At 41.1% G+C, this 11416-nt stretch overlaps 1 protein-coding gene across 1 annotated transcript; it reads right to left on the reverse strand.

Annotated features, from left to right (window-relative positions):
* Positions 1-277: 277 nt before the first annotated feature.
* On the reverse strand, positions 278-7412 carry LOC115359833 (gastrula zinc finger protein XlCGF8.2DB-like). Its single transcript, XM_030052475.1, has 2 exons — positions 7239-7412; positions 278-898 (listed from the first exon to the last, which is right to left on the reverse strand). Exons 1-2 carry the CDS (start codon positions 7410-7412, stop codon positions 278-280), a joined length of 795 nt encoding a protein of 264 aa, XP_029908335.1.
* Positions 7413-11416: the final 4004 nt, after the last annotated feature.

Raw genomic sequence — 11416 nt, forward strand, 5'->3', positions numbered from 1 at the left:
ACACTGTCTGCATTCTCACATGAAACAGTTTATTTAGTAAACAGGCATTTATTACAGTAAACACTTTGCTGGAACTCTAATTCTCTCTGTATTAACACAAGATATACAACATGTGTTGGGATGTGCTGCATCTCTAACATCAGCATTGACTCTGAAACATCTCACCGACACACTCGTGTTTGCTTACATCTGTATGATGCTCAGTGAAGCTTCTCCCAAACACACACACAGAAACACACACACACACACACACACACACACACGCAGGACTGCGTCTCTACAGGTTCTCCCCAACGTGGGTTCTCATGTGTTGGTTGAGGTGTCCTTTCTGTGTAAACGCTTTACCACAGACGGAGCAGACGAATGGTTTCTCTCCAGTGTGGGTTCTCATGTGTTGGTTGAGGGTTCCTGTCTTGGTAAACGCTTTACCACAGAGTGAGCAGACGAATGGTTTCTCTCCAGTGTGGATTCTCATGTGTTCATTGAGGTGTCCACTCGTGGTAAACCCTTTACCACAGATGGAGCAGACAAATGGTTTCTCTCCAGTGTGGATTCTCATGTGTACCTTGAAGGTTTCTTTCCTGGTAAACACTTTACCACAGAGTGAGCAGGGGAACGGTTTCTCTCCAGTGTGGGTTCCCATGTGTCGCTTGAGGGTTCCTTTCCTGGCAAACCCTGTACCACAGACGGAGCAGACGAATGGTTTCTCTCCAGTGTGGATTCTCATGTGTCGCTTGAGGGATCCTTTCTGTATAAACCCTTTACCACAGAGTGAGCAGACGAATGGTTTCTCTCCAGTGTGGATTCTCATGTGTCGCTTGAGGGATCCTTTCTGTGTAAACCCTTTACCACAGAGTGAGCAGGGGAATGTACTCTTTCCTGTGTTCTTGGTCTTGGAGCAGGAAGCTGGTTTCTCTCCCACATCAGGACTGTCATGACTGAGAGGGACGTCACTCAGTGGGTTTGAACCTGACTGGACTTCACTGGTCTCATCCCAGTCATCACTGTCCTCAGTCTCAGCCTCAGAGGAGGGTTCTGGGTTCCTGGCTCGTTCCTCTCCACCATCTTCTGCTTCCATCTGTCCAGTGGAGCAGCAGGCGTCTCTGCTCCACTGAGCTTCCTCTTCATCATCCTCACTCTGCGCAGGGACAGCAGTGAACGGCAGCTTGGTGATATCCTGAAGCTGCTCTCCTTGCTGATTGGTGCAGAGTTCCTCCTGTTCCTCCTTAATGTGTGGGGGCTCGAACTCCAGACTGGGGGTCCGCTGAAGCTGCTCAGGGGGAACCTCCTCTTTACACACCACTGGAAAAAACACAGACACACACACACACACACACACACAGAGAGAGAGAGAGACACACAATTATGCTTGGAAGCTGACCTGAGCCTGTCAGCATCACTTCATGTCAGCATAATCCCTACTAAAGCTTTTGTAAAAAAAAAAAAAAAAAAACAGATATGGTGACAATCAACACTTGCTTTTTTTGTTTTTTTGTTGGTTTGTTTTGTAATTAGGTGAGAAATAGGTTGTTCCTTATTCTCACCTAATTCCAGTTCCCTCCATGATTGCTTGGCGACCAAAGATCGGACATCCCGTAACTTCGCCCACCAGAGCCCCAATAAAAACTTTGTTTTACATGGTCCTGATAACCTCACCGCCTCAGTTGATGAGATTATTGGCCGACTTCACTCTAACATCAAACCTGCCTCTGAGAATCTCTTTGTCATCTTTGACCAGTTCATGTCTTCATGTCTCAAAGCTAGCCCAGTGTTTTCTTTAATATATACACTCCTGTATAGATCATAAAGTTTCATCTGTATCAGACACGAAACAGGTTTCTTCTTACCTTACATGTTTCGGTGGTAAGCTTCCGCCTTCATCAGAGGTGTCACTAGGTGGTGTGTGACGTGTCTTTATCAGCTGATGTTACACATAAAGACACGTGTAACATCAGCTGATGAAGGCGGAAGCTTACCGCCGAAACATGTAAGGTAAGAAGAAACCTGTTTCGTGTCTGATACAGATGAAACTTTATTATCTATATAAAGTGTAGACACTATGAATCTTCATGGACTATATACACTCCTGATCATTTTAAGACCAGTTGAAAAATTGCAAGAATTTACATTTTGCACTGTTGGATCTTAAGAAGGTTCTAAGTAAAGCTTCAAAATGCAAAAAGAAGAAATGGGAGTGAGACAAAAAAAAAAAAAAAATGAGTAAGCAATTTATTGCAAACAACCATTAAACTGAAATAGGCTGTTCATCAGCTGATCAAAAGTTTAAGACCACAGCCTTTAAAAGCCCAAATCTTCACAAAAATGTGGATTCAGTGTCATTTTCTGTCAGGTATCCACACTGTCATGACCTCCTGATGGCAAAGGCAAAAAAGTTTTCTTGTTAATCGCCTCAAAAATTCATTTCGGCATGCTTGATGCTAGTGTTTCCAGGAGGCTAGTGGGAATGTTGCTCCAAGTGGTGAAGATGGCTTCACGGAGGGCATCCACTGTCTGGAACTGGTGTCCATTTCTGTAAACTTCCCTTGCCATCCAACCCCAAATGTTCTCAATTGGATTTAGATCAGGGGAACACGCAGGATGGTTCAAAAGAGTGATGTTATTTCTCTAGAAGAAGTCTTTTGTCAGGCGGGCACTGAGAACTGCAGCGTTGTCCTGTTGAAAAACCCAGTCATTACCACACAGACGATGGCCTTCAGTCATGAGGGATGCCCCCTGCAACATCTCCACATAGCCAGCTGCCGTTTGACGCCTCTGCACAACCTGAAGCTCCATTGTTCCATTGAAGGAAAAAAAACCCCAGATCATGATGGTGCCCCCTCCACTGTGCCGTGTAGAAAACATCTCAGGTGGGATCTCCTTGTCATGCCAGTAACGTTGGAAGCCATCAGGACCGTCAAGGTTAAATTTTTTTCTCATCAGAGAATAAAACTTTCTTCCACCTTTCAATGTCCCATGTTTGGTGCTCTCGTGCAAACTCCAAACGGGCGATTTTGTGCCGTTGAAGGAGACGAGGCCTTTGAAGACGTTTTTTGCTCTTAAAACCCTTCTCTCGCAGATGCCGTCTGATGGTTATGGGACTGCAGTTGGCACCAGAGACAAGCTTAATTTGGGCCGAGGATCGTCCCGTGTCTTGACGGACAGCCAATTGGATCCTCCAGGCTCAGGGCCGGTAAAATTTTTTTGGGTCTACCACTTGACTTTTTTGTTCCATAACCCTCAGGATCTTTTAAGAAGTTTAAAATGACTGTCTTACTGCGTCCAACCTCAGCAGCAATGGCACGCTGTGAGGGCCTTGTTGTTGGGCCTTGCTTATGCAGCTCAACAATCCGACCGCGTTCAAAGAGAGAAAGCTTTTTTGCCTTTGCCATCAGGAGGTCATGACAGTGTGGATACCTGACAGAAAATGACACTGAATCCACATTTTTGCGAATATTTGGGCTTTTAAAGGCTGTGGTCTTAAACTTTTGATCAGCTGATGAACAGCCTGTTTCAGTTTAATGGTTGTTTGCAAGAAATTGCTTACTCAAATATTTTTTTTTTGTCTCACTCCCATTTCTTCTTTTTGCATTTTGAAGCTCTACTTAGAACCTTCTTAAGATCCAAGAGTGCAAAATGTAAATTCTTGCAATTTCTCAACTGGTCTTAAAATTTTGATCAGGAGTGTATATAAACTTTATTCCAGACTCAGGTCCATATAAAATACATACAAAAGTACAGACAATACAATAAAACAACAACAACAACAACACAACAAGTAGGTTTAAAACACATACAGGTATCTATTCCAGTGCTTCCAAAAGTATGACAGATATTTTGTGTCACTTTGTGCAGGCACCACTAGGGCCATAATGACTCCATTCTTCGACTGGCTAAGTCGACACATAAAACTGTACATAAACTTTCTAAGGACAGCATGAAAAGTGGGTACATCACTGCTTACAAACATATGGCTTGCACTTGTCCATCTTGGGTGCCTAAGTAAAATCCTAAATGCATCATTATATGCCACCTGGATTTTTCTCATTTTTGCAGCACTGTACCTGCACCACAGGTGTGCAGTATATGAGGTACAATATGACCTAAACAAAGCTATCTTGACATCATCAGTACACTTACAAAATTTTCACGCAAGCATGTTGGCTTGTGCATAGAGTTTGCAGCACTGACACTGGATGTTGTCATCATCACACAGATAATCTCTGATTATTTAAATAAGAAACATCACAAAAATAGCATATCTTCTACAGACCTTGAACTTCTGATTCACACTTTGATTTAGTCCTGTCTAGATTATTGTAATTCCCTCTACACACAAGCCTCAGTCAAGCATCGTTAAATATTTTACAGTTGGTTCAGATTATTAACTAGAACGAGCTGCAGGTCCCACATCACCCCTGTTCTGGCTTCCTTCCATCGCCTCCCTGTAAAATTCAGAATAAACTATATGATTTTATTGATTGCAGCTTCTAAACACTCATCTTTAGGCCTTTCAGTACATCTCTGTCAAAGATCTATGGGATGTCTTAGGATCTACAGTATTTTCAGAAAGTATTCAGATCCCCTTCACTTTTTTCCACTTGTCTTATGTTGCAGCCTGATACTACAATCCTTTAAATTAATTTTTTTCTCTCATTAATCTACATTCGTTTTTGCAAATTTATTAAAAAGGAAAAATTTAAATATCACATAGATATGGAACATGGAACAGCCACTTTAATCTCAAAGAGTTTTTTTCTCTGAATTTTAAAACTTTAATCCAGAAAATTCTGTAGTACTACTACGATTATTACAGCTATTGCTACTACTATTACTACTACTACTACTACTACTATTACTACTACTACTGCAATTGTTACTATGACTACTACAACTACAGTTATTAATATACTACCACTACTACTACTATTGTTACTACTCCCACTACAACTACAACAATTAATATACTACCACTACTACTACTACTATTGCTACTACTACTAATACAACTACAACAATTAATATACTACTATTGCTACTACTACTACTACAACTACAATTATTAATATACTAGCACTACTACTACTACTACTATTGCTACTACTACTACAACTACATCAATTAATATACTACCACTACTACTACTACTACTACTATTGCTACTACTACTAATACAACTACAACAATTAATATACTACTATTACTACTACTACTATTGCTACTACTACTACTACAACTACAATTATTAATATACTACCACTACTACTACAACTACATCAATTAATATACTACCACTACTACTACTACTACTATTGCTACTACTACTACTACTACAACTACAACTATTAATATTACCATTACTAAAAAAACTATCACTACTACTACTACCACAGGTACTACTATTACCACTACTATTACAACTATTACTACTACTACATCTACTAATATACTACTACCACTATTACTCTATCCGGTCTTTAAGTCGTGACGTAACACCTTTTCAAAATACTATTTCCGGGTCCAATCCTCGTCATTTCAATATGCCACAGTGCTGTGTTCCTGGTTGTTCTAACAGATCTGAGTCTAAAAAACGATACCATTGTCATTCTACCGCTTTCCTAGCGACGAGAAAGAGAACATATATAAATATTAAATTTTTCATCTTCATTTACGTCAAAAGTTATAGCAGTCCTGGGGTCCGTTTCACGAAGCAGGTTCAACAAACTCCGAGTCTTACCCTGAACTCTGAGCTGATCTACTCTGAGATAGGAAACTCTGAGTTTTCGGTTCCAGAACAGCTGATTTGAGTTAGTTTGATCAACTTAGTAGTTTCACCTGGAGTTAAGTGTGTTACCACAGCTATAGCACCACAGCTATAAAAAGAAATGACAGCGTCAATGGAACCCCGATTTGACGAGTCACCAGGGCAACGGGGAAGCGTCGGGCTGCGTTTTTCACCCCAGCTGAATTAGACATCTTAATGCATTCATACAGCGAGTTTGAAAATGTTAAAAAAAAAAAAAAAAGTGCAACACCGCTGCAGCGGCAAAGGAAAAGGAGACGGTGTGGGAGAGCATTGCTGCTCCGGTCACTGCGTAAGTTTACATGTAGTCCGTTGCAATCACAATAATATTACAGGGGAAAACTGCTTGAATGGTAGCCTATTAATTTATTTCATTTAGGTGCAATCCCGCGGGGGAGAAGCGCACTTGGCGGCAGTTTAAGATGAAATATAAAAACATTGTTCAAACAGGTAAGACCTCGGCATAAACATCTATGCGCGGTCTTATCTCCCGACGAATATTTAATTCTCTACGCAGTAACACTGCACCTTCATCCACGGGATCGTTGTTGAAAGGACATGCCATGTTCGTGAAAAAAGTCTCCACCTAACTACTAATGGACTTCTAATAAAGGCAGACTGACAGTTTTTTTTGTTTTTTTTTTAATTATTATTTTTTAAATAACAGACAGCAGAACTAATACGCCACGCCAAAACCCGCCTGTTGACTGAATGAATGAGGAAGTTAAATACCGTGTGTGGCTGAAAGAGGGCGGACACAGAGAGAAACTCGAGGTTTCATGAGAAAAACCTGGTCCCAACCAGGTTAGTTTCATGGAGTCTGTTACTGCGGTAACCGACCGAGAGCTTCAGTTACCTCCCTCTGTGAAACAGACTAGAGTTACCCCTCTTTCTCTCAGTTTCCCTCATTTCAGGGTTAACAGACTCAGAGTTTTCACTAAACCTGCTTTGTGAAACGGACCTCTGTACGTTTTTTTTTTTTGACATATCATCTTAAGATGTCAACTAGCTAGCAAGCTTACTGCTAACTTCTAACTCACCTCAACCTCGTAAACTGTCTTTTTTTGTTGGAATTGAAGGAGTTTTAGCGTTTTTTCATTCTCGCAGGTACCTCACTGAAGACAGAAGTGATTGTAAACAAGTTCACCGGTTAAGCCATTGTCGTTTGTTTTGAGTATCTGTCAGAGCGTTTGGACCCGGAAATAGTATTTTGAAAGGGTGTTACGTCACACTTAAAGACCGGATTGTTAGTAGTACTAGTAGTAGTTGTCTAGAAAATTCAGAGTTTTTTGTTTTAGAATGTTGATGTAGATGCTGCAGATTGTCTCAGTGTTTTCTTTTGAATCTTAACTGACGGTTATCCCCGCCTGTCAGGGTCCAGGTGAGTCGCTGATGTGAAAATGGCGTTTAAAACTTACGAACCTCTGTGCAGTCGCACCTCCGGCAGCAAGATGGCGTCCAGGAGCCTCTGCTGCCTCTCCACCTTCAGTTTCAGGCGAGAGTTTTTCAGCTCGTACTCGGCCAGCGTCTCCTCAAGCAGAGCCAGCGTCTCCTCGGCGGCTGCAGTCTGTCGCCGCATCACCTGCGATCTCAGCTCGCAGAGATCAGACATCTTCACAAACTATAGATCCGACTTTTTGCTGCTTTGACTCCAAGAGAAAGTACTCAGATATTCTCAGATATTATTTTTGTATATTTTCTTCTTCGGCTGATGATTCCGATTCTGAGAATGTTGTTCTTTAAATCTGTGACTTTGGCTGCTAATGGTTTCTATGGCAACTAACAAAAACTGGTCCTGTCTTTTGATGATAGCCCTATATTTGTGAAGCTTCTGTGAATCTAGGTTGCAACCAGAGTTTTTATAGTTTTTTTTTTTTTTTTTTTTTTTAAACCACTGAAGGAGTCATGGCTGTTATGCACTCAGAGGGCAACTGCTCTAAAATAATAATAAAAAAAAAAATACAAAATAAAAAAAAAAAAATCATTCGACCCCCCCCCCCCACCCCACCCCCCCACCCATTTTCTTAACTGCCCTTTACTTTGAAATTAAAAACAAAAACAAAAAACAAAAAAAAACAAAAAAAAAACAGACTCTTATCTATGGATGGGTGCTTTCTGAGTGCATAACAGCCACTGAGTGTAAATAAATAAATAGATAAATAAAAACTTAAATAATAATATAAAAATACGACAAATAACAAAAAATTAGGGTAAAGAAAGAAAGATAAAAATATAAAGTCAAATAAGAATAAGAATAAATAAATACAACAAATAAATAAATACAAATTAAGATAAAGTACACAATAAGATAGAACACAATCCAAAAAGCACTCCCATTTTTTTTCTCATGTTTTATGTTGATCACAATAAGACGAGAAGATCAAATACAGAATTCTGTTCGCCTACAGGGTGTCCCTTTTTTTTTCTTTCAGCCTCTCAATTAACTTTATTTTGAAATTCCAGCAAGGATCCTGAGATTCCATGGATCCCAACATGAGCTGCTGGTTTCCAGAGAGTAGAGTCTGAACGTTATGGAGATCTTTTCTATGTGATGTGATTCTGCAGCTGTAAAACGACCGAACGGCGCCCCCTTCCTGTCGTGACTCGACCACGCTGAGCGCTGACGACGAGTGGCCGGCAGGCCCGACGCTGCCGCTCTCACTTTGTTTTTGCGCTCATTACGCTGATGTCTCAAAATTGACACTTTAACCCCGCCGGCCAAAGGGGGCTCATCCTCCTCAAGTGTGTCGCCATGGAAACCGCCGAGCATCACGCCACGCCGAGAGGTTTCTGCTGCAGGCAAACACCGAATCACACTGGGATCATGCTCAGAGCAGAGGTCTCTCTCTCTCTCTCTCTCTCTCTCTCTCTCTCTCTCTCTCTCTCTCTCTCTCTCTCTCTCTATTGTTGTTGCTCTTATAGACTGCACTGGAGCTGGAAATCCTGTGTTGTTGAGATTCAGCTGATTTCTTGTTGTGATCTTGTCTTTGGGAGCTCCTGGGCTGTAAATCCTGCAGAAATGCAGGTGGATGTTTGTCTCAGATTATTAATTGGCAGTAATTGTGTGCGCACTATAATCCGCCGATATCAATAACTACATTTTTGACAGTGGCAGCTTGATTGACTTTGCAGTGGTTTTAATATTGAGTTCTACTTAATATATATTTTTGTATGCATGAACTTTGCGATTTAAGCTCTGGCTGATCCTGCCTACCCAGCCACGGACCTCACTGCGCCTTAATTCATGATATACATTGAAACGACAAGCCCAAAGCATTAATTTAATTAATTAAGACACCTCAATCCTGGTGATGGATTTGGGGCATGTGTGTCTGAGTTAACAGGAACAAGCCAAACGTTGTTTTATTTTTTATACCGTAAGTGTTGCAACATAGGGGCATGGATGAGGTGCACGGAATAGAGGCACAGTGAATGAGCAGAACTCACAACACGGCACTTCTTGGCCCCCCCACTTCTTAAGTGAATCCAGCGCTGCTGTTACGACATCCGAGTTTGATGTATGTAGACTGAACGATGATCACACCAACTGAATCACAGGCAAAGATGCAACGGAAAGGCAAAGCTTCCCATACTGTTGCTACACGGGTTATGACTTCTCCAACTGTTCATGCTACGTTCCTATTGGTTGGTTAGTGGTCGTTGGTCGCAGGAGCTGGTTATCCCAAATTTCTGACACTAGGTGGGTTTCCATCCAACTGTTTTTATTCGCATTTTCAGTTTGCGCTATAAAAACCCGAATGGAAACACTGAAAATTAGCAAAAATCGCAAAAAAAAAAAAAAAAAAAGTTTTTACGCACGGGGGAGGTGGAAAAGTTGGTGTATCGATAAAAGGAAAATGCAAATAAGTTGCTATGGAAACACGCTTTGCGAATAAACGCTGATGTTCATCATCATGTGACTTCCACTCCACTGGACAGAGGAAAAATGGCAGCAGACGACAACAACAGCCGTTACGTTTGGACTGAAGATGAGACTTGAACTTTTCTTGAACTTATTTAAGAAAACAATATTAATGCTGTACTGGATAGCAAACAACAAAGATTTGATTTTTGACTGACGCGGCTGTAACACATCATCACGTTGCGCCCTCTTCTTCTGCAGTGGTGTAATTAGCGCCACCTTTTGCTCACCTCGATGAACCGACTCCAAATATCCGCAGAACAGAAGTGAATGGAAACGTGCATAAATTAGCATTTTGTGTTGCCGGTTTTCTGAAAATTCGGTTAAAATTTGTGATATATTTGGATGGAAACCTGACAACAGAGACAGCGTCTGTCTCTGATCCTCTCTCACCGAGCGACGTAGGACCGCCGATCGGTCATCCCAAAGTCGCACAGCGTGTACCGGGCATGAGGCTCAGCCCATCATGCCTGAGCTCCAGCTGCCTCCTTCAGGGTCGAGGTTCCTGAATGCAGCACCAAGCGGCAGAGACGCCCCTTTGTCCCGTCCTCGCTCGCTGCTCTTTGGAAGCCCTGGTGTCAGCTGATGTCTGTGTTTTCTGATCTCTGGCTCCCGTGTTGTGTGTTGTGCGAGTTGTCCCCATGTGTGTGTTGTGGTTTTTGCCCCACAGGGACATTAAAGTTTTACTTTACCTTACCTGACCTTCGCCGTGGGGTTTTTAAAGATGAAAGAAAACAGGATCTGTCATACTTGTTCCACACAATAATCTGCCACCAACACTTTTTGTGACTTTTGAATCCATTTTTATTCATATGTGCAGAAAGCCAGCAACCGGTCACGCGCCGCCATTTTGTCTCCGTGTCAGTGTGCTAATGAAGCTGCTGCTTTGTGACAGCCTTTCCAAAAGTGCTACCAACATCATCATCATCATCATCATCAGTATTGTTGTTCTCCTCCTCTGGGGTCAAATGTACAGAAAGGTGGTTTTATCATGGATAATGCTAATTTTAAACTTATTTATCCAAAAAACAAATCAAATCAAATCATGATGTGGGAGTCCAAGCTGCAAGCTCCCTCAGATTTCATGTCTATCTGTCATTTTATGGCTCTTATTTCCTGAAATTGGCTTATCCTGTTCCATGAATTAATTCTTCAGACTGTCTTTTTTGCCCGTCATTCAAGCTGTTCACATTTTCAGCCTTCATTATGTCTTCCACGTGTTGATTGGCCGGAGCAGAGGACATCTTTGTGTGGCCGGAATGAGAAGAGATGAAAAAAAAAAAAAAAAAAACAGCAGATGGAGGAGGAGTGGTGGCCGTCAGTGAGACGTCAGCAAGCAGAAAGTGATGTGAGAGCTGAGCTGGTTCTCAGTGTTTCTGGTGACGGTGTTGAAGAACGTGAAACATGTTGCTGTTAGCACGTGAACAGCAAGAACACAGGAACCACCTGCAGCATCAGGAAATCATCTCCATAATCAAAATTGGTGTTACTTTTTGAACATAAAATAAATAAATAAATAAATAAAATAAAAAATAAATCCAACATTATTTGACATGCTACCCAAAAATTAAATAATAAATAAATTAAAAAACAAAATTAAAATTAAATTAAAAACAAAAACTAAAACATTATGATTCCACTCAAAAATTAAATAAAACAATTTTTAAATGATTACATTTTAAATAATAAAATAA

Source organism: Myripristis murdjan, chromosome 5 (assembly GCF_902150065.1).
Source record: "Myripristis murdjan chromosome 5, fMyrMur1.1, whole genome shotgun sequence".
In the NCBI taxonomy this organism is placed as follows: domain Eukaryota; kingdom Metazoa; phylum Chordata; class Actinopteri; order Holocentriformes; family Holocentridae; genus Myripristis; species Myripristis murdjan.

Bases quoted from the DNA above. Each gene is read 5' to 3' on its own strand.
- LOC115359833 (XM_030052475.1), bottom strand. From the start codon at position 7,412: ATGTCTGATCTCTGCGAGCTGAGATCGCAGGTGATGCGGCGACAGACT. The intron at 899-7,238 runs GTGCGACTGCAC...CCAGCTTCCTGC, and splicing joins ACGCCATCTTGCTGCCGGAG to TCCAAGACCAAGAACACAGG.